At 47.2% G+C, this 22,703-nt stretch overlaps 1 protein-coding gene across 8 annotated transcripts in view; it reads left to right on the top strand.

The window, feature by feature from the left end:
* The window catches only part of LOC115079733 (NACHT, LRR and PYD domains-containing protein 3-like), a 123,132-nt gene that overhangs the window by 9,052 nt on the left and 91,377 nt on the right, over positions 1-22,703 (top strand). For 4 of the 8 annotated variants that reach the window (XM_029583543.1, XM_029583533.1, XM_029583586.1 and 1 more), the window contains one exon: positions 11,479-11,659. The exons of 1 other annotated variant lie outside the window; for it this stretch is intronic. In XM_029583543.1, coding sequence (XP_029439403.1) covers positions 11,479-11,659 — 181 coding nt within the window. Of the gene's footprint in view, positions 1-7,934; positions 8,327-11,478; positions 11,660-22,703 lie in introns of all 8 variants that reach the window. 3 more of the 8 variants (XM_029583569.1, XM_029583560.1, XM_029583579.1) reach the window with 2 other exon arrangements.

Below are 22,703 nucleotides of genomic sequence, written 5' to 3'. Positions count from 1 at the left end.
GTTTCTTTGTGTAAAGTTTGTAAGCTGCTTTGGGTGGCCTGTGTAGGACGGGGGCAGTGGGTTAGAAATGTAAAAGCAGAGTAAGGGAGGAAGTTCTTGGGCAGATTTGCTTGCAGCTCGGTTAAGGGCCACAGCATCACTGATTTATGCTATGAAAGAGTAACTGCTTCATTGTCCAACCTGGATCTTACCTGGGGAGGGAGATTTCTAACAGCCTCTGAGGGCTGAAGTCTGCGTGCATGCTTTAGCCCAAATTTTCAGAGCAAACTTTCAAGCGCACACATTTATATGTAAATAGTTTCCCCGCCTCAGCTCCAGCACGGCAATGCTACGTGGATCAGTCCAGACTCCTGGGTTCTGCCTCCCCTCCAGCAGATGGAGACAGAGAAAGTTTCACTGTCACTGCCGTATAAGCTGAGGTGCCACCTGCAGTCCCTCAGTATTTCTCTGTCTCCAGCAGATGGAGGAAGTGCAAAGCCTGCAGTCTGTCTTATTGTAAAAAAGAAAAAAGATAATGTCTACAGCGAGGGAAGAAGAGAATCCATAGCAGCCTCCCGGGGGGTCATTAGGTCCTGGTGGAACCATCCTTTCTGGGCTGCGAGGCGGACGAGCAGGGGGCCGGGGACACAGATTCCTCTATTGGGATAATTGAAATCTCCCATTATTACCGCACTACCAATTTGGTTAGCTTCCCTAATTTCTCTTAGCATTTCACTGTCCGTCTCAGCATCTTGACCAGGTGGACGGTAGTATACCCCTATCACTGTAGTCTTCCCTGACACACAAGGGATTTCTACCCATAAAGATTCAATTGTGCATTTAGTCTCATGCAGGATGTTTATCCTGTTGGACTCTATGCCATCCCGGACATAAAGCGCCACAACTCCTCCCGACTGCTCCTCTCTGTCATTGCGATATAATTTGTACCCCGGTATAGCACTGTCCCATTGGTTATCCTCTTTCCACCATGTCTCTGAGATGCCAGAGAAGGGCGACCAAAATGATAAAGGGGATGGAACAGCTCCCCTATGAGGAAAGGCTGAAGAGGTTAGGACTTTTCAGCTTGGAGAAGAGACGGCTGAGGGGGGATATGATAGAGGTGTTTAAAATCATGAGAGGTCTAGAATGGGTAATTCCCTGTACGTGCCCTGATCAGTCCAGACACCTGGGTTGTGACTCCGCACCAGCAGATGGAGACAGAGCAAGACCTGTCGGGCTCCCCTACATATAGTAATGCGCCACCCACAGCCCCTCAGTCTTACTCTGTCTCCAGCAGATGGGGCAGGTTCACCCACAGCCTCTGGGATCCCTGGGTAGCTTTGTTAGTTAGTCAAGAATCTGTTTTTCTTTGGTGAGAAGTTTGAAATAAAAAATAATAATAATAATAGAAGGCAGGAGAGAGGAAACGGAAGTAAGAAGACTCCCTCGCCCTGGGAGCCTCCCAGGGGGTTGAAAGGTTCTGAGGGGACCATCCCCCCTGGTTGAGGACCCGGCCTTCCTCTGGTAGCAGCGTCGGGGGTGACACCGGGGAGCCCGGTTCACTCACCCCCACTGGAGCAGGAGGCTCAGGCCGGGGGACAGTGGCGGCAAGTAAAAAAAAAAAAAGCGTTGTTTTTTCTTCTGCTTGGCCTCGCCGACTCTCCGTGCTTCGTCGTCGCCTTCGCTGCATTTAATTAGTTTTAATTAATTTTAATCCTACTCTGTTTTGGTGCTTCGCAGATGCCATGGGAATCTTCTTGCCGCGCGATGGAATCTGCTCGAGTTGTGTTTCGGGCGGGGGGGCCGGTCTCGGCCGACGTTATCGCCGCCGCACACCGGGCAGAACGGGGAAGGCAGTGCTGAGCCGTTCCCGCTTAGCGTGGGAATGGTGGCCATTTTGGGTGCAGTTCGGGAGGCCATGCGGAAGGCTGCCGGTAATGGCGGCATGCGTCCCGCGCTTTCCCCGCAGCAGCGGCCCCCCCGGGGGGGGGGGGGGGCTGCATCGCCGGTGGACGTTAGTCTAGAGGAGGCATCTTCGGGTTCGGAGGCTTCCTTTTCTTAGGATTTCGCGCTTCTTTTACGCAAGGTTCTGAAATATAAAAAATCCAAACGGAAGGCGAGTAGGGCGTTCGCCACGGGGGGCTCGGACGGACAGTCGGGGTCCCGGAAGAAGAAAGTTAGGGATAGGTCCCGGAGAACCTCGGACCCACCGAGGGAGAAGCGCCCTGTGCGGGGTATCACTCAGGATGCTGACACCGAATCTACATCATCGGATGAAGCGGACCCGTCTGTAGGGCCCCTGGGGGGGCCGACGGGCCGGATGAAGAGGGGTCAGTCCAGCCCGGTACCGGCAAGGGAACGCCGGCGGTGGATGGTGATGACCCGAGGGTGGTATGCTTGTTCCGGAAGGATGAATTAGCACCGCTTATTCCGGCCATTCTTCAGGAGCTTGGTGTGGATGCCCGGTGCTGTTGGACCTTACAGGTCTGGCAGTGGCTTTCCCGTTCCACTTCTCGGCGTCGGACATTCTATTCCGGGAATGGGATACCCCGGAGTTGGGCCTGAAAATGAGTAAGGCTATGGATAAGCTGTATCCACTTCCAGAGGACGCGCTGGAGCTCCTTCGTCTTCCCAGAGTGGACGCAGCGGTGTTGGCAGTAACGAAGAGGTCAACGATCCCGGTCACAGGGGCCACGGCACTCAAGGATATCCAGGATTGGAAGCTGGAGTTGCAGCTTAAAAAGGGTTTTGAGGTTTCGGCTCTGGGGGTCTGCGCGGCTATTTGTAGTAACTTTGCCCTGCGGGCAGGGCTGAGCTGGGCCCAGGTGCTCCAGGCCAATGCAGATCTCTCTGAAGAGGAGTCTGCACAAGCGGATCACCTGGAGGCGGTGATCGCTTACAGTGCGGATGCTCTGTATGACCTGCTGCGGACGTCGGCCAGAGCCATGGTTTCAGCGGTTTCCGCGCACCGTCTGCTCTGGCTCTGCAATTAGGTGGCAGATGGGTCCTCTAAGGCTCACCTTGGCTCGCTACCGTTTAAGGGGAAGTTGTTGTTTGGTAAAGAGTTGGATGACCTGATGCAGTCGCTTGGAGAAAACAAGGCCTTTAAGTTGCCTGAGGACAGGCCCAGGGCTCGGACTTCTTTCACCAATCGGTCCCGGTTTCGGGGGAATAGAAGGTCGCGTCCGCAGAGATCGTCAGGTTCCTCTTACCGTTCCGGATCCTCCAGGTCGTCTTCGTGGTCTCAGTCCTTTCGTGGGAAAAAGTTTGGGAGGCAAGGTGGACCCTCGTCGGGAACGGGGTCCAAGGCGTCCCAATGAAACGCGGACGGTCCATTCCTCGCGGCAGATCCCGTCGGTCGTGCCAAACGTAGGAGCCAGGTTGGCGTTTTTTCCCGAGGAATAGACCAAAATAACAGCGGACCAGTGGGTCCTCAGCATGATAAGTCAAGGTTACGCTTTAGATTTTGCACGGATTCCTGCGGACAAGTTTCTCGTGTCACCTTGCAAGGGCCAAGGCAAGCGTGTAGCGGTGAGAGACACTCTTCGACGGCTGGAAGACCTGGGCGCAATAACCCCCGTGCCCCCAGGGCAACAATGGACGGGCCGGGACTCCATTTACTTCATCGTGCCAAAGAAGGAGGGCACGTTCAGACCAATTTTAGACTTGAAAGGGGTCAACAGGTGTCTTCACATTCCATGCTTCAAAATGGAGATGATTCAGTCGGTGGTAGCCTCGGTTCGGCCAGGCGAATTCCTGGCTTCATTGGACCTCACGGAAGCATACCTTCATATAGGCATCCAGCTGTTCTATCAGAGGTCCCTCAGGTTCTGCATTCTGGGCAGACACTACCAATTCAGAGCTCTTCCCTTCGGTCTTGCCACCGCTCCCCGCACATTTACCAAGGTGATGGTAGTGGTGGCAGCACAGCTCCGGAGGGAGGGGTTTCTGGTGCACCCCTACTTGGACGATTCGGGCCAAGTCCGAAATACTGTGTTGACAGGCAGTCAACAGAGTCCTACAGCTCTTGCGCTCCCTCGGATGGGTGGTCAATCTCGCCAAGAGCCGTTTGGTCCCCACCCAGTCCTTGGAGTATCTGGGAGCTCTGTTCGACACAAAGTAGGGCAAGGTGTCTCTCTCCATGGAGCGTGTGTGCAAGCTTCAGAGTCAAGTGAGGCGTTTATTGTCGCTACGGATTTCTCAGGTGTGCGATTATCTGATGGTTTTAGGCTCTATGGCATCAACGCTAGCTTTGGTTCCCTGGGCCTTCGCTCATCTATGTCCATTGCAATCAGCATTGCTCTCCCGATGGAAGCCGGTGTCAGAAGAATTCCACCTCCTGCTCCCACTCACGGCCCAGGCGAGGGCCAGTCTTCAGTGTTGGCTCAATCCCGACCATCTGACGTGCGGGGTTTCCCTGCTCATGCCCAACTGGACAGTAGTCACGACGGACGCCAGTCTCTCTGGCTGGGGAGCGGTCTGCCTTGGACGCTCGGTGCAGGGACAGTGGTCCAGGGCTCAGTCACGGTGGTCCATGAATCGCTTGGAGACCAGGGCGGTAACGCTAGCGCTGCAATCCTTCCTACTGCTGATTCGAGGGAAGGCGGTCAGAGTGTTGTCGGACAATGCAACTACCGTGGCGTACATCAATCGCCAAGGCGGGACGAGGAGCCAGCTAGTGGCGGAGGAGGCGCAGCGCCTGATGCGCTGGGCGGAGCAAAATCTCAGCAACATTGCGGCGTCTCACATCGCCGGAGTCGACAATGTCCAAGTGGACTTCCTCAGCCGTCATCATCTGGATCCAGGAGAATGGGAACTGGCGGAGGTCGCTTATCACCTCATCTACAAAAGGTGGGGGACGCCACACATGGATCTGATGGCCACCGCTCAAAACACAAAGGCTCCACGCTTTTACAGCCGACGGAGAGAGCGAGAGGCCGAAGGCGTCAATGCGCTGGTGCTTCCCTGGCCCACAGACGTGTTACTGTATGTGTTCCCTCCTTGGCCCCTGATAGGCAAGGTTCTTCGGCGGATAGAGCTGCATTTGTCGGATGTGATTCTGGTAGCGCCGGATTGGCCAAGGCGGCCTTGGTTCGCGGATCTACTCCACTTGGCAGTGGAACCTCCCCTTCGTTTTCATGGATCCGCGGCTCTCCTCCAAGGACCCGTTTGTTTGGAGGACGCGGATCACTTCTGTCTCGCGGCATGGCTTTTGAGAGGAAACGCTTGAAGAATAGAGGATATTCGGATGCGGTGATAGCCACCTTGTTGAGATCTAGGAAACAGTCTACGTCCTTAGCCTACGTTCGGGTTTGGGCGGTGTTTGAGGACTGGTGTAGGGATCGTAGGGGGGATCCTATGTCAGCGTCCGTATCCGATGTCCTCGCTTTTCTTCAGGCGGGCCTCTCGAAAGGTCTCTCTTTTAGTACCCTTCGGGTCCAGGTAGCGGCACTCGGTTGTCTCAGGGGCAAGGTGCAAGGGGTGTCCCTGGCACTTCACCCGGATGTAGCGTGTTTTCTTCGGAGGGCTAAGCATTTATGTCCTCCGTTGCGTCATCCTTGTCCGTCCCAGGCAAAGTGATTCTGATAGCTGTGAAGTGCCAAGGCGGCCATGGTTTGTGGAACTAGTCAGCCTCGCAGTGGACAGACCCTTTCAGCTCGCTCATCTATCAAATCTTTGACATCAGGGCCCCGTTTGTTTAGATCAGGCAGATCGATTTTGTCTAGCGGCCTGGCTTTTGAAAGGCAGTGCTTGAAAGGCAAGGGTTATTCAGACACAGTCATCATTAGACTGTTACAGTCTAGGAAGACATCCACTTCTCTAGCATATGCGAGAGTCTGGAGGGTTTTTGAGACCTGGTGTACCAGTCAGCGAGTGGATCCTAGGTGAGCCACGGTGGGGCATATTTTGGCCTTTCTCCAAAATGGTTTGGTTAAGGAGTTATCCTTCAATTCTCTCTGGGTCCAGGTGATGGCAAAGGATGTCTGCGGGGTATGGTTCACAGAATTGCTCTTTCGGCTCATCCAGACGTGGTACATTTTCTTTGAGGAGTGAAGCATTTACGCCCTCCGGTCTGACAGCCGTGTCCTTCCTGGAGCCTGAATGTGGTCTTAAAGAGTATGTACGTACCTTCCTTTGAACCTCTGAGGCGTGCAGCCATGAAGGATCTCGCACTGAAGGTGGTTTTCTTGGTGGCTATCTGTTCAGTTTGCAGGGTTTCCAAGTTTCAGGCGTTATGTTGTAGGGACCCCTTTTTGAAAATCTTGGACAATGGGGTTTCCTTGCGAACAGTTCCTTCTTTTTTACCTAAGGAGATGTCATCTTTTCACTTAAATCAATCAGTAGAGCTCCCATCCTTTTCAACTTTGGATCCTTCGGAGCGGTGCTCTAAATACTTAAGACATTTAGATATGAAGTGCACCTTGATGCGGTATTTAGAGGTTACCAACAGTTTCCGCTTGTCAGATCATCTTTTTGTTCTGTGGAGTGGTGCCAAAAAGGGGCAAAAAAGTGGTTAGTACAGTTAGTATAGCTGTGTTTAAAAAAGGATTGGATAAGTTCTTGGAGGAGAAGTCCATTACCTGCTATTAAGTTCACTTAGAGAATAGCCACTGCCATTAGCAATGGTTACATGGAATAGACTTAGTTTTTGGGTACTTGCCAGGTTCTTATGGCCTGGATTGGCCACTGTTGGAAACAGGATGCTGGGCTTGATGGACCCTTGGTCTGACCCAGTATGGCATGTTCTTATGTTCTTACCATTGCACGGTGGTTGAAGGAAGCTAATACTTCGGCGTATATCTGTCAGTGGCGCCCGGTTCCGGAGGGACTTCAGGTGCATTCTATTCGCTCTCGATCGGCCTCCTGGACCGAGTGTCAGCTGGTTTCTCCACAGAAGATCTGCAGAGCGGCTACTTGGAAGTCATTGCACACTTTCGCCAGGCATTATCGTCTGGATGTCCAGGCTCTAGTGGCCAGGGGCTTCAGTGAAAGTTTGCATCGAGTGGGACACTCTCAGTCCCATCCTGGTTAGGGAAGCTTTGGTACATCCGAGGACTCTGGACTGATCTGGGTATGTACAGGGAATGGAAAATTGGTTCTTACCTGCTCATTTTCGTTCCTGTAGTACCACAGATCAGTCCAGAGTCACACCCTCTGGAGGATTTGGGTAGTGAGGAGAGTCCGCTCGATCTATCTGTCTTTTTTCTGTTCTCTCTCTCTGAAGAATGGAAGAGGTTCCGTTAGTCCTCCACTATTTTCTCTGGTGTGGGAGCAGTTTCATTTATAGAGGTTTTTTCCTTCTCCCCCTGCTCATTTGGGAAGAGCTGCCAGGGCCCTCACAGGGAAGATGGACCAGGAGCGTCAGGGTGTCCCCAAGGAGCGGGAACTGGTGACGTACTACTGGAGGCAGAGAAGAACACAATCCAGTCCAGAGAATCAAACCACTGGGCCCGGCAAGCGGAAGTGAACGAAATCAGAGTCCAGGCAAAGTCTGAGGCAGTGTAAAAAGGCTGACACCCCCCCCCCCCTGACTAATTGACCCCATAAAGACCAGCTCTAAAAAGGTCATAAGAGTAAGAGGTTTATTTATGGAGGAAGGTGAGGTTCCTCCAGGAGCAGAAGCAACACAAAGCAAGTGGTATATCTGAGCGTGCTCAAAGATCTGACGTGTGTGCTCAGCAATTTAAGGGTTTCGTTTAGCCAATCAACAAATGTCTGCAAAAGCCCACCCATTACCTTATAGCCAATTAATAAATTTTAGCATGTGTGTGTGCCCTGTTACTATGGGCAGGAGCCTCTTGTTATTATTAGCAGAGAATAAGACCAAGTTAACTTTCGTTTTCCCAAGAATGATGTCATCTGTGCTGGCTGGTTCTCTGGTAAGTTTAGTTTTCATAGTGCTTCATAGTGCTAGCGTCATGTGTGTAGGATATATCAATCTACTATTATTACAGCAGGCAGCGAGTAACAAAGTCAAAGTCCAGGCAAGAGGTCCGAGGCAGGCAGCGAGCAACAAAATCCGTATCCAGTCCAAGTCAAGCCAGAAGACAGGGAATCCAAGCCAAAGGTCCAGGGCAGGCAGCAAGCAACGAGATCCGTAACCAGTCCGAGTCAAGCCAGAAGACAGGGAATCCAGAAGAAACAAAGCAGGAAACCACTGGAACCTTGTTGCAAGGCAATTTCCTGGCTTAAGGAAGAGGTTTAAATCTCCCTGGCTGATGATGTCATCTTCCGGGGCCGGCCTGGTTTTCGCGCCACGGCCCCTTTAAGGGGCGGAGCAGTCGCACCGCGAACCGTGCTCGACTGGCCGCATCAGGAGGGACCCTGTGCCGGCGGACCGACCAAGGTAGGGGGGCCTGGCCGAGGGCCACCACAGATAAACTGCATTTAACACTTGTTGCTTGCTGTTTTACTCGCAATATTGCCTTATTGCACCTTAGTAAATCTAGGCCTAAGCTTTTAAACCCTCTGAGGATAATATTGCAGTGTGGTAAATGACCTCCTTAGATTTATCTATTTATTTATTTAAAGGCTTTTATATACCGATGTTCATGTACTCGTACATATCGCGTCGGTTTACAGGGAACTAAAGACGGAAATTGCATCGAACATGTAGGTACAAATAACAAAGCAAAACTTCGTATGGAATTATAGATAAGGCAAAGAAATTGTCTAACAACTATTACAAGTCATAGTCAATTAATGATAGTAATGGATAACCATAAAACTTAAATTTACAACAGACTTAGTAAACTCTAGCATTGATAGCCCCCCCAACCAGCCACCCTCCACTCTTTCGAACGAGATCAGAGACCTAGGCTTCCACCTCGATTCTTCCCTCAATTTGAAGAAACACATCAACCACACAATCAAAGAAGGCTTCTACAAACTAAAAATCCTCAAGAAGCTCAAACCACTTCTTTTCCACCACGACTACCGCACAGTACTCCAATCCCTCATACTATCGAAGCTTGACTACTGCAACTCCCTCCTCCTCGGTCTACCCACCTCGACCATTAAACCACTTCAGCTACTCCAAAACGCCGCAGCCAGATCCCTCACAAACTCCAACCGATCCTCCCACATCACCCCCACTCTAAAAGCATTACACTGGCTCCCCATCTCACACAGATCTCAATACAAAACCCTCACTGTATTACACAAAACCATCAACAACCATAAAACCAAATGGTCAAAAAACCCTCCCCAACTTCATCAAAGCCAGAAATGCCTACACTCCCAAAACACAGGCCTCCTGGTCATTCCACACACAAAACTTGCCCACTTGTCCTCCACTAGACAACGCTCCTTCTCAGTAGCCGGTCCTACCCTCTGGAACCAGTTACCCTCCCACCTCAGACTGGAACCCTCTCTCCAAACATTCAAAAAACATCTGAAAACATGGCTGTTCCAGAAAGCCTACCAACTAGCGACCTAACCCCTCCTCCCCTCCCTTACCCTCAAGAAAGCCTCACTGTAATAATAAGTAAGACATAAAAAAAACAAAAAAAAACACCTTGTATAAAGTTCTCCCCAATTGTTACTATGTACAAATACTGCCCTTACGCTTCACTATGTTTCACTGTTAAATTGTTAACCTGTGTTCCACTGTTATACTGTTCCTACACTTGTTTTAATGTTACAATGTAAAAATGGTACGACTCCCGTCATGCTATTATCCTGTTATAATGTGAACCGATGTGATGTACCCCAACGAATGTCGGTATATAAAAGCAAGCAAATAAATAAATACATAAATAAAATAAATCATAACGCATTGTAAGCCCTTTAGGGATATTATCACAGCTTATAAAATAACCCCTTACATTTACGTTTACATTTATTGAAGTTTTTAATTGCTTAACACAATGAAGGCCTGAGTGATGGGCAGAAAATACATACATAATAAAATTCACATAAAATAAGAGCACAGTAAAATTATAATATCAACTAAAATATTCACTTTAAATTAAATAACACTGTAAAATCATAAAGTACTAAAATTAATATTGCAACACTAAAGCAAAATAATATAAAGTCAGAAATCTGAAGGTAAAAACATAACGAATAAATCATTAAAAATAGCATAATTTAAACAAATGTTTTTACTAATTTTCTTAAATCTTTATACGAGTCTGATTGTCTTAAATCGAATGGGAGAGTGTTCCAAAATGCGGGTCCAGCAACTGAAAATGCACAGTTTCGAGTGATGTGTAGCCGCACCACCTTTGGGGAAGGAATTTCAAGAAAATCATGATGCATTAACCTTAGGGCTCTGGTTGGTTGATAAAATTTAAGCATTAATAATGTCATAGCTTAGTTGATGACCCCCTTAGGTTGTAAACTCTCTGGGGATAATGTCACCACTTAGTTGATGACCCCCCCCCTTAGGTTGTAAACTCTCTGGGGATAATATCACAGCTTAGTAAATGACCCCCTTAGGTTGTAAACTCTCTGGGGATAATATCACAGCTTAGTTGATGACTCCCCCTTAGGTTGTAAACTCTCTGGGGATAATATCACAGTTTAGTAAATGACCCCCTTAGGTTGTAAACTCTCTGGGGATAATATCACAGCTTAGTTGATGACCCCCTTAGGTTGTAAACTCTCTGGGGATAATATCACAGCTTAGTTGATGACCCCCTTAGGTTGTAAACTCTCTGGGGATAATATCACAGCTTAGTTGATGACCCCCTTAGGTTGTAAACTCTCTGGAGATAATATCACAGCTTAGTTGATGACCCCCTTAGGTTGTAAGCTCTCTGGAGATAATATCACAGCTTAGTTGACGACCCCCCCCTTAGGTTGTAAACTCTCTGGGGATAATATCACAGCTTAGTTGATGACCCCCCCCCCCCCCTTAGGTTGTAAACTCTCTGGGGATAATATCACAGCTTAGTTGATGACCCCCTTAGGTTGTAAACTCTCTGGGGATAATATCACAGCTTAGTTGACGACCCCCTTAGGTTGTAAACTCTCTGGGGATAATATCACAGTTTAGTAGACGACCCCCTTAGGTTGTAAGCTCTTTGGGCCAGTTTACAATCTGTACCTAAATTTGTAACTTGTCTTGAGCACGCGCGTGGGTTTGGAAAGGAGAGTAATTAAATTCACAGTCTAAGCCCAGCCCAGGCTATGCCCATAAAAAAGTCGAAGTCTCTGCAGGGATGAGGGAAACGTCTAGAAGAGATAAGAAGAAAAGCAACTCATGGGCAAAAGGAACTGGGAGCAAGCAGCAGAACAGGAAGGAGACTGACAGGAAGAAAAATTATTACCCAGTTAGGAGGTGCTACAGACTTGAGCAATCAGGGCTGATTTTTAGAGAATAGGGGCTGCATCTAAGGCAGACACGTTGTAAAATAATGAGAATGCAAGAAGCAGCCAGCCCGCAGTGACATTTTAGCATTGGGAAGATCTCAAAATACATAACTGGAGCTTCCTGCTGATGTGAGAAACCGTTCTCTTTCCTTATCTGATGTCTTTTCACTTCTCTCCAAGGAAATGAAAAGGTTGGACGAGACCCATCAGAAGGTGGCAGCCTCAGAGCACCTATTTAAAGTGGTCCTTGGAAAGCAGAATGCAAAAGCTGGGAGAGCAATGTGGGAGGAGATCATCAACTTCCAACACAATCTTCACTGCCAGAAGCTGAAGAGCATCCTCGGTGAAATTCACGCAAAAGGTGCAGTATTCATCCACCATCCAACACCATAGAGACCTCTAAAAGTACTTACAGCATCTATCCACCACCCAAAATCAGAGAGACCTCTAAAAATACTTACAGCATCTATCCACCATCCAAAACCAGAGAGACCTCTAAAAGTACTTACAGCATCTATCCACCACCCAACACCATAGAGACTTCTAAAAGTACTTACAGTATCTATCCTCCACCCAAAACCAGAGAGACCTCTGAAAGTACTTACAACATCTATCCACCACCCAACACCAGAGAGACCACTGAAAGTACTTACAGCATCTATCCACCACCCAACACCATAGAGACTTCTAAAAGTACTTACAGTATCTATCCTCCACCCAAAACCAGAGAGACCTCTGAAAGTACTTACAGCATCTATCCACCACCCAACACCAGAGAGACCACTGAAAGTACTTACAGCATCTATCCACCACCCAAAACCAGAGAGACCTCTGAAAGTACTTACAGCATCTATCCACCACCCAAAACCAGAGAGACCTCTGAAAGTACTTACAGTATCTATCCAACACCCAACACCATAGAGACTTCTAAATGTACTTACAGCATCTATCTACCACCCAAAACCATAGAGACTTCTAAAAATACTTACAGTATCTATCCACCACCCAACACCAGAGAGACCTCTAAAAGTACTTACATTATCTATCCACTACCCAACACCAGAAAGAGACCACTAAAAGTACTTATAATTTCTGTCCTCCAGGCTACACATGAGAGAGCCCAGCAAAAGTACTTACAGTATCATAAGAACATAAGAAAATGCCATACTGGGTCAGACCAAGGGTCCATCAAGCCCAGCATCCTGTTTCCAACAGTGGCCAATCCAGGTCATAAGAACCTGGCAAGTACCCAAAAACTAAGTCTATTCCATGTAATGGCAGTGGCTATTCTCTAAGTGAACTTAATAGCAGGTAATGGACTTCTCCTCCAAGAACTTATCCAATCCTTTTTTAAACACAGCTATACTAACTGCACGAACCACATTCTCTGGCAACAAATTCCAGAGATTAATTGTGCGTTGAGTAAAAAAGAACTTTCTCCGATTAGTTTTAAATGTGCCCCATGCTAACTTCATGGAGTGTCCCCTAGTCTTTCTACTATCCGAAAGAGTAAATAACCGATTATCCACCACCCAAAACCAGAGAGACTTCTAAAAGTACTTACAGCATCTATCCAACACCCAAAACCAGAGAGACCACTAAAAGTACTTACAGTATCATTCCACCATCCACTGTCAGTGTAGCATGGTGGCAAGAACTAAATAGTGAGATGGAGATAAAGGGAAATAATCCCAAAGCAATGCAAACAACGAATTTTCCATAATAGATACATTTTTATCTAAGGAATCAAAGTGCTTGTGTGACTAACTAAAATATTTTAATACGTTTATTTTTTATTTTAATAAGAAGGAAATAAAATTTAGTCGATAAAGCCAAACTTGCAAATGGGTATGAAAGCTCCAATCATTGGTCAAGAAACCTCCAAATTTGTTGGCAACACTTGCTTGAATGTAATGTGGCAATCTGCTAATCTGTCAAATACTGACGATTCATATAAATAGAACGTGCACAGAAAACTTAAACATGTTATACTCATCTTCCCATGTGAATTGCTCGTATTGTCTATAAAACTAGAAAAATGCTGAATGACTATAAAGAAACAGAGCCGATGTGGCCCATGTTCTGCAACAACAGCTGCTTATGAGATTAAAAATTGGATGAACAATATTCACTTAAATAAATATGTAAAAAGGGCAATTAACCTGCTGAGAAGTATAAGCCTCAAAGTGATAACGCGTTCTCTTGTGAACGGCAAAGCAGAGGGAATATTTTAAAGAAAAAAAACGTATTTTAAAAACCCAGACAATAGGCCAATAAGTCTTTGATAACAGATGAGTGATGTAGGATATCATGCAACTGAATGCTTAGATCAAAAAGGCATAATTTTTAAACAAAGCATCTAATCCAGCTGAAATATTCCAAATTCATTCATGAGAAAAAGGGAATACAAAAGTTACACTCTGATGCTTGAACTAAATCTTCAAAACCATCCTTTTCTGATCTTAGCTTTGAGAAGTTCTTTGATTGTGTTTTCTAATTTGGTCTTTCAGGAAAATGTTAAAGCAAGCCTGCCTGTGTCCAGGGGCGGATTGGCCTATCGGGGGATCGGGCATCCCCCAGTGGGCCGGTCGCGCTAGTCACGTGGTCTCTCCTGGGCCAGTCTTCATCGGGAATCCACCGCTGCCTGTGTCCTCAAACATGTGCATTGACACGTGACTGGAGATAAGCTGGAATTTTAAATCATGCGCACACTTTTATTTTAAAATACGCCTACCACATGTAAGCATGTTCCTAATTTTAAGCACTTGACCAAACCTACTTTGTGTATCTTCTGTAGGACTTTGGTGGCTTAAATGAACATATGCAAGTGGATTTTAAAATATGTTGGCATGAGGGACATTCACAGTTTATCCAATTAGGCCATCAGTTTCCCAGTCAATCTGGTTCTGCAGCCTGCCCTCTCCCCAGTTGACCTGAACCCCTCAGTCTATTGTGTTAGGTATCAAACCCGACTTCCGCAGACTTGTTCCTCATCCCGAGCAGCATTAAAGTTATGCGGCTAAGAAGCCAACGCACGCCGAGGCCTCCGGTTCTAAAACACGGAGTTATGCTCATAACTGTTGACCCCCAACCCAGAACGCCCATTCCCTGCCCAGGCCCCACCCAATTTCAGCCACCTTTTACCCTTTGTGCATGCATGTATATGCGTGTAACTAACAGCTTTTAGAATCTACATTATTCACACGCAGCCCACGTACTCACAGATATGGGCATTTTAGTGTAAACAAAACTTTTAAAATAGACCCCACTGTGAGCACCACTTCAGTTGTTTGAAACAGAGGTTGAAAACCAGACTGGAATGAATCAAGAATGGCTTGAAAAGAGAGATAGTCAAGGCAGCAGAAGTAAGCAGCTCATTCTAGTAGTTTGGAATTAAAAGGGAGGAGGGAGATGAGATGATAGTTGTCAGGGCAGGAGGGTTATTTTGAGGAGGGGTGTGCTCAGGAACAGTAGCAGTTGAATGTAGTAGACTGAGGATGTGACAGATGGGAGGGAAGACTGCAGACTAACTACAGCTGAGGAGATAGGTGGGAATGAGGTCAGAGGAGCAAGTAGTGAATTTGGAAGAGGAGAGAAGATGGGCAGTTTTCTCCATGGTGATTTTAGAAAATGAGAAGAGGGAGGTAGGAGCCAGAGGAAGGTTGAGAACTTGATACTAATTTTGTGAACCTTGTCATGGCCATAGTCATCCATACTCTGGGCAAACAGTGAAGTGGGAGGTGAAAGGTGAAGGCAGTTTGAAGAGCGAATTATGTGATTAAAGTCAGCAAAGTTTCTTTCCACATTAAGAAAGATGGAAGGAAGGCAAAACGATTACCATCATAGTTAAAAGGTGAGGTGAAAGAGGCTATTTTAGCTAAAAGATTTTCATTCAAAAATTGGAAGAAAGATCCAACAGAAGAAAATAGGATAAAGCATAAACGTTGACAAGTTAAATGTAAAACACTGATAAGACAGGCTAAGAGAGAATTTGAAAAGAAGTTGGCCGTAGAGGCAAAAACTTTTAAAAATATATCCAAAGTAGAAAGCCTGCGAGGGAGTCAGTTGGACCGTTAGATGATTGAGGGGTTACAGGGGCACTTAGAGAAGATAAGGCCATCGCAGAGATTTTTAATTTAAATATTTATTAATTTTCAATATTCACATTACAGCAAATATATTACAGTTCGTAGATTCTGTAAATAAATTTTAAACAAAAAGACTTTTCATCACTTACTCGGTCTAAATATATCATAACTTGTTTTATCTACTATTCCAAGAAAATGGGGGGAGACTAAACCATAGGCGGTTTACAAGTATTTCTTATCATTTTAAACAAAGAATATTGACCGTCAGGAGACTGCAGGAGAAACTTCTACATTAAGCTTCGACTACAACTGAGTCTGGGGGATTACTAGGCTCAAGAAACCTCTGCAATTGGTCAGGTTCAAAGAAAAAATATTTTGCGTTCAAATGCTTAATTACACATTTGCTGGGATACCTTAGACTAAAACTGGAACCCCTTGCTACAACATCAGACCTGAAAGTCAAAAATTTCTTACGCCTCTCCTGGGTCACACGAGATATATCCGGGTATATCCAAACTTTACTTCCATAATATACCACCTCTCTGTTTCTCATGTATCTTTTTAATATTAAATCTCTATCAGAGGAAAAAGTACATTGTAGAAATAGTCATTCTTTTCTTAATTTCTGTTTCCATGGACATTTCCAGGATTTGAGTCAAGTCCAATACGTTTTCTTCTTCTTGCTGCTGATCTTTCCTTCTTTCTTCTTTACTTGGTAAGTAATATACCTTAGATATTACTGGCAATCCCTCAGATGGAATCTTCAAAATTTTAACCATATACTCTTTCAGCATATCATATGCAGATATTTCTTTCATATATGGAAAGTTCAGAACCCGCAGGTTCAGATATTTTATTTGATTTTCCAGGTTCTCAAGTTTTTTCAGATTTATAGTCTCTACCCTCATGGTTTCCAATTGGACTTTTTCCATTTTTTCTAGACGTTGCTCAGTTCCTTTTATTATCTCAGTGTGATCCATTATATTCTTCTCCAGGTTCAATATTTTACTGTTAGATTGTAAAGTTATGCTGGTTAAATCCATAACTGCTTTTTCCAGGCCTTTTATTGCATGCCATAGCGATTCCAGTGTAAAAGTCGTCGGCATTTCAACAGGAGTGTACATAGCCAGCAAGGGCCTTTGAGCCGTTTCTCCCCTCTCAGCGGTTTCCCCACTCACAACCTCCCTTAAAGATCTTTCTTCATCGTCTGTACTGGCCTGGGGTAAATCCCTTTCAAAAACCTTTTCTTTAGACAATGTTCCAGGTAATATTTGTATTTCAGGTACACTTAGCCATCGCAGAGATTAAATGATTTCTTTGCTTCGGTGTTTACTGAAGAGGATGTTGGGGAGGTACCCGTAATGGAGAAGGTTTTCATGGGTAATGATTCAGATGGACCTGAACCAAATCATAGAAGATGTAGGCCTGATTGACAAACTGAAAAGTAGTAAATCACCTGGACCAGATCGTATACACCCCAGGGTTCTGAAGGAACTCAAAAATGAAATTTCAGATCTATTAGAAAGACATGGTTTAATGCAGTGGTATCAACCAGTATGTCGCCAAGCACACGCCCCCTACCCGAGCAAAATAGGTCCTCGACCCGGGCTTAAAATGCTGATAGCCCGAGCGGAACGTGGCAGGACAGCTGGAGTCAACGGCACCGGCATGCTTTCTTCTTCCCGCCCCCCCTCCGCAGCCTGGAAGAGGAAGTGGTGATCAGCGGGTGCGTGTGCAGGAAGAAGAGACCATGCTAGTGCAGGCAGCATTGACCCGAAGAAGAGAAGAGAGGCACAGCCTGAGGAATGAGCAGTGTGGTTCGGAGAAAAACGAAGAACAACGTCAACCCCCCGCAGCCGATGGGACTTCTTTCTCCGCAAGGGCTGAAAGTGAAGGAGGTTGCTGCTGCCTTTAGGGTTTGAAGTGGAAGAGGCTGCTGCTGTCACTAGTTTTGGGGGAGGGGGGAGTGAGTGAATGAGCAAGCATATGTGTTTGAGGTGGTGTGTGTGAGTGAGACAGCATGTATGTGAATGATTGAGAGCCTGTATATGTGACACATAGAAACATAGAAATGACGGCAGAAGAAGTCCAAACGGCCCATACAGTCTGCCCAGCAAGCTTTGACATTTATTTTTTTCTCATACTTATCTGTTACTCTTGGCCCTTATTAGTAACTTTTTGGTTCTATTTACCTTCCAACCACGCCATTGATATAGGGAGCACTGCTGGAGCTGCATCTAAGTGAAGTATCTTGCTTAATTGGTTAGCGGTAATAACCACCGCAATAAGCAAGCTACTCCTACGCTTATTTGTTTACCCAGACTATATAATTCAGTCCTTGTTGGTTGTTGTCTGAATATAAATCCTCTTTTCTTCATCCCCACTGCCGTTGAAGCAGTGAGCTGCGCTGGATATGTATTCCAGTATCAGACTTAATTGATTCGAGGTAGTAACCGCCGTAACAAGCAAGCTACACCCATGCTTATTTGTTTACCCAGAAAGAGAGTATGTGTATGATGAAATTTAATGTGGACAAGTGCAAGGTGTTGCATATAGGGAAAAATAACCGTTGCTGTAGTTACACGATGTTAGGTTCCATATTAGGAGCTACCACCCAAGAAAGAGATCTAGGCATCATAGTGGATAATACTTTAAAATCGTCGGCTCAGTGTGCTGCAGCAGTCAAAAAAGCAAACAGAATGTTGGGAATTATTAGGAAGGGAATGGTTAATAGAACGGAAAATGTCATAATGCCTCTGTATCGCTCCATGCTGAGACCACACCTTGAATACTGTGTACAATTCTGGTCGCCACATCTCAAAAAAGATATAGTTGCGATGGAGAAGGTACAGAGAAGGGCAACCAAAATGATAAAGGGGATGGAACAGCTTCCCTATGAGGAAAGGCTGAACAAGTAGATGTGACTCAGTTATTTTCACTTTCGAATAATAGAAGGACTAGGGGGCACTCCATGAAGTTAGCAAGTAGCACATTTAAGACTAATTGGAGAAAATTCTTTTTCACTCAATACACAATAAAGCTCTGGAATTTGTTGCCAGAGGATGTGGTTAGTGCAGTTAGTGTAGCTGGGTTCAAAAAAGGTTTGGATAAGTTCTTGGAGGAGAAGTCCATTAATGGCTATTAATCAAGTTTACTTAGGGAATAGCCACTGCTATTAATTGCATCAGTAGCATGAGATCTTCTTAGTGTTTGGGTACTTGCCAGGTTCTTATGGCCTGGATTGGCCACTGTTGGAAACAGGATGCTGGGCTTGATGGACCCTTGGTCTGACCCAGCATGGCAATTTCTTATGTTATGTTCTTATTGAGAGCCTGTGTGTGAGAGATAGCATGAATGGAAGTGCATGACTGAGAACCTGTATGTGTAAGTTTTGATTGAAAACCTGTTCCCTGTACGTACCAGGATCAGTCCAGGACACCTGGGTTGTGACTCCGCACCAGTAGATGGAGACAGAGCAAAACTTGTGGGCGGAGCCATATATGCCCCTGTGCCAGTCACAGCCCCTCAGTCTTACTCTGTCTCCAGTAGATGGTGCAGGTTTGGTCACAGCCCTGGTTCCCTGGGGTTTTTTTCTTATAGTCAGGGTTCTTTGGTTAGTTAGTTTGTCTTACTGTTAAAAGCTATTTTCTGTTCTATTTGGATTCCCGCTGGTCCTGCCTCCCAGGGGGGTTTTGAAAGTCCTGAGGGGACCATCCCCCCCTGGTTGAGGCCGCTGCTAGGGTCGAGGACCCGCCTTTTGCAGTAGCAGCGTCGGGGGTGACACCGGGGAGCCCGGTTCACTCACCCCTGCTGGAACACAGGCCTCAGGACCGAGGACAGCGGCAGTAGTTAAAAAAAAAAAAAAAAAAAAAGTTTTGGCTGCTTTTATTTTGCTGCGGCTCCTGTTTCCTTTCAGTGCCGGCTCTCCGTTCCTTCGGGGGGGGGGGGGGCTGTTGGTGCACTTCCGCTGCGATTATTTTAATTTAATTGCTTTTATTATTTTTTTCCTCCTTCTTGTTTGTGCGGCTCGTGGCATGCCGAGAGGCTCGGCTTGCCGCTCCTGCGGCTCTGCGCGCGCGCGGCTCTCTATTTATTTATTTATTTATTTAAAAACTTTTATATACCGGTATTAGTATGCATACATCATACCGGTTTACAATGTAACTTTAAAGGTAGAAATTACAATGAACAGGGAGGGCGAACAAGGAGGAGTATACAAAGAGCAGGAGGTGGAGGAATTAAAGCAATAAATAAAAACTGCAACGGACTATTTACAGGAATATACAAGGCGTAGGCAAGATACTTGCAGAAGTCGGTGTACTTAATCAGGGTAGGCTTGTCGGAAGAGCCATGTTTTAAGTTTTTTTCTGAACTTGGCGTAACATGGCTCTAGCCTGAGAGTGGTAGGGAGGGCGTTCCATTGTTTAGGGCCTGCAATGGATAGTGCACGGTCCCTAGTAGAGGAGAGGTGGGCTTTTTTCAAAGGGGGAATGGAGAGGGTGCCTTTGTTGACAGTGCGAGTGGGTCGTTCAGTGCGTATAGGACGAAAGGGTTCATCCAACCAATTGGAATTGTGCGAGTGGATGGACTTGTGCACTATGGTTAGAATTTTGAAGAGAATTCGGGATGCGATGGGGAGCCAGTGGAGTTCTTTGAGTATTGGGGTAATGTGATCAGCTTTCCTTGAGTTGGTGATGACCCTGGCGATGGCATTCTGGAGCATTTGTAAGGGCTTGGTGGTGGAGGAGGGTAGGCCAAGGAAGAGGGCATTACAGTAGTCCAGCTTTGAGGAAAGGGTGGCTTGGACGACGGTGCGGAAGTCATGATAGTGGAGGAGGGGTCTGAGTTTCTTCAGGATGTGAAGCTTGAAGAAACCTTCTTTGAGGATGGAGTTGATCTGTTTTTTGAGATTGAGTTGTTGATCTATGATAACCCCAAGGTCTCTTACTGTGGGTTGGGGTGTTATGACGTTGAAAGCTGGATCGTTGGAGATCGGTGGTTTGGGAGGGAGGTGAGGAGAGATAAGGAGCAGCTCTGTTTTGGAGGAGTTTAGAGCGAGGTGGATGTTGGTGAGGAAGTCATTGATGTTGGCAAGACATGTGTTCCAGAAGGCAAGGGCATCTGAGAGAGAGTTGTGAATGGGAATGACGATTTGAACGTCATCTGCATAGAGGTAGAATTTGAGGCCGAGGTCTGTGAGGAGCTGACATAGAGGTGTGAGATAAATGTTGAAAAGGGTGGAGGAGAGGGAGGAGCCTTGTGGGACACCTTGAGACAAGGGATAGAGTGTGGAGTTGGCGTTTCCTATCTTGACGGAGAACTTTCTGTTAGATAAGTAGGATTTAAACCATAGTAGGGCTAGGCCTGAGATGCCTATTTCGGATAGCCGGTTGATGAGGAGGTTATGGTTGATGGTATCAAAGGCAGCTGAGATGTCGAGTAGGGCGAGGAGGTAACAGTTGCCTCGGTCCATGCCTATGAGTAAGTGGTCCGTGAGGGAGAGCAGGAGGGTTTCTGTATTGAGGTATTTACGGAAGCCGTATTGGGCTGGATGCAGAATGTTGTTGCTTTCTAGATATTCTGTAAGTTGGATGTTTACAATCTTTTCCATAATTTTGGATAGGAAGGGCAGGTTAGAGATAGGGCGGAAGTTAGCGGGGTCTTTAGGGTCTAGTGTTGGTTTTTTTAGGAGGGGCTTGACAATAGCTTGTTTAAGAGCATCTGGGACAGAGCCTGAAGAGAGGGAGGAGTTTATGATGTCTGCGATGGGTTTGGATATAGTGTTCGGGATGGAGAGGAGGGATTTTGTGGGAATGGTGTCTGAAGGGTGGGAAGCTGGTTTAAGTTTTCTGAGAATAGATTCCACTTCTTTAGCGGAAGTCAGGTCAAGGGTTTGGAGGGTGGGTGAAGTGGGGGAAGGTTGGAGGGAGGGGGAAGGGGAGGTGGATGGAGAAGGGTGTTGAAATCTGCGGAGGATGTTGGTGATTTTTGTGAGGAAATACTGGGCGATTTCTTCGCTCTTAGTGGAGGCATCATTCTCAGGGATAGTGGGCTGAGAGGATTTGGTGAGGTTGGCAACATAATTGAAAAGGGCTTTCGGGTTGTACATGTATTGGTGGATCTTAGCTGAAAAGTAGTCTCTTTTTGTTTTGAGGGTGGTTATTCTATATTGGTGAAGGGTAGTTTTGAAACTTGAGGCGAGTTGGGGTGAGGGGGCTTTACGCCAGTTTCTCTCACGCTGCCTGAGGGTATTCTTTAGGGATCTTAGAGACTCTCCAGAGTCTCTAAGAGACTCTAAGAGTCTCTAGACTCTAAGAGTCTAGACTCTAGACTCTAGACTCTAAGAGTCTCTAGACTCTAAGAGTCTCTAGAGACGGAGTTTGCTCCGTCTGCGTCTCTGGCGGCGAGGGTTCGTCGGGAGGGCGCTCCGGGGGTCCGGGCTAGGGTGCCGCGATCGCCGGCGTGCGAATCGGCCGTCGCTGCAGGCCCGGGGGACCCTTTCCCGCTCAGCGCGGGAGTGGCGGCCATTTTAGCAACAGGCCGGGAAGCCACGAGGGAGGCAGCAGGAGATGGCGGCTTGCCTCCCGCGCTTTCTTCACAACGGCGACCCGCCGGGAGTGCCCCGGGGGAGCGGGGTCTCCCGCGCATTCCGGATCCGGGGAGTCCGGGTCTTCCTACTCCTCAGATTTCGCGCTTTTATTGCGAACGATTTTAAAATGCAAACGCCGCAGTAAAGCCAGGAAGACAGGTGCGGCGAAGGGATCTGGTAGATCCACCAGATCCCGGAAGAGGAAATCTATCATGGCCCCTGATGGGGTCGCCATACGACGAAGCCGTCCCTTGCGGGGTGTTCCGCAGGACACGGACTCAAGCTCTTCCTCTCAGGGAGAGGATGACCCGGCCGAAGAGCCTCTGGAGGGGGCTGATGGGGCGCCGGATGAAGGGCCGGCTCAGCCAGCGGCGGGAAAAGGAAATCCTGCCGTCGAGGGGGACGACCCCAAGGTGGTTCGCTTGTTCCGTAGGGAGGAACTGTCCCCGCTTATCCCGGCTATACTCCAGGAGCTGGGGGTGGAAGCGCCTGCGGTGGTGCCCAGACAGGGGGCTAATATGGACCCAGTTCTCCTGGGTCTCACGGGGCCCGCAGTGGTTTTTCCGTTCATCTTTACGGCCTCGGACATCCTGTCTCGGGAGTGGGACACTCCGGAGCTGGGTCTCAAGGTGAGCAAGGCCATGGATAAACTTTACCCGTTGCCTGAGGAGGCGCTGGAACTGCTCCGTCTGCCGAAAGTGGATTCGGCGGTGTCCGCCGTAACGAAG

Source organism: Rhinatrema bivittatum, chromosome 1 (genome assembly GCF_901001135.1).
Source record: "Rhinatrema bivittatum chromosome 1, aRhiBiv1.1, whole genome shotgun sequence".
NCBI lineage: Eukaryota > Metazoa > Chordata > Amphibia > Gymnophiona > Rhinatrematidae > Rhinatrema > Rhinatrema bivittatum.
This window is presented reverse-complemented; position numbering and strand designations above follow the sequence as displayed.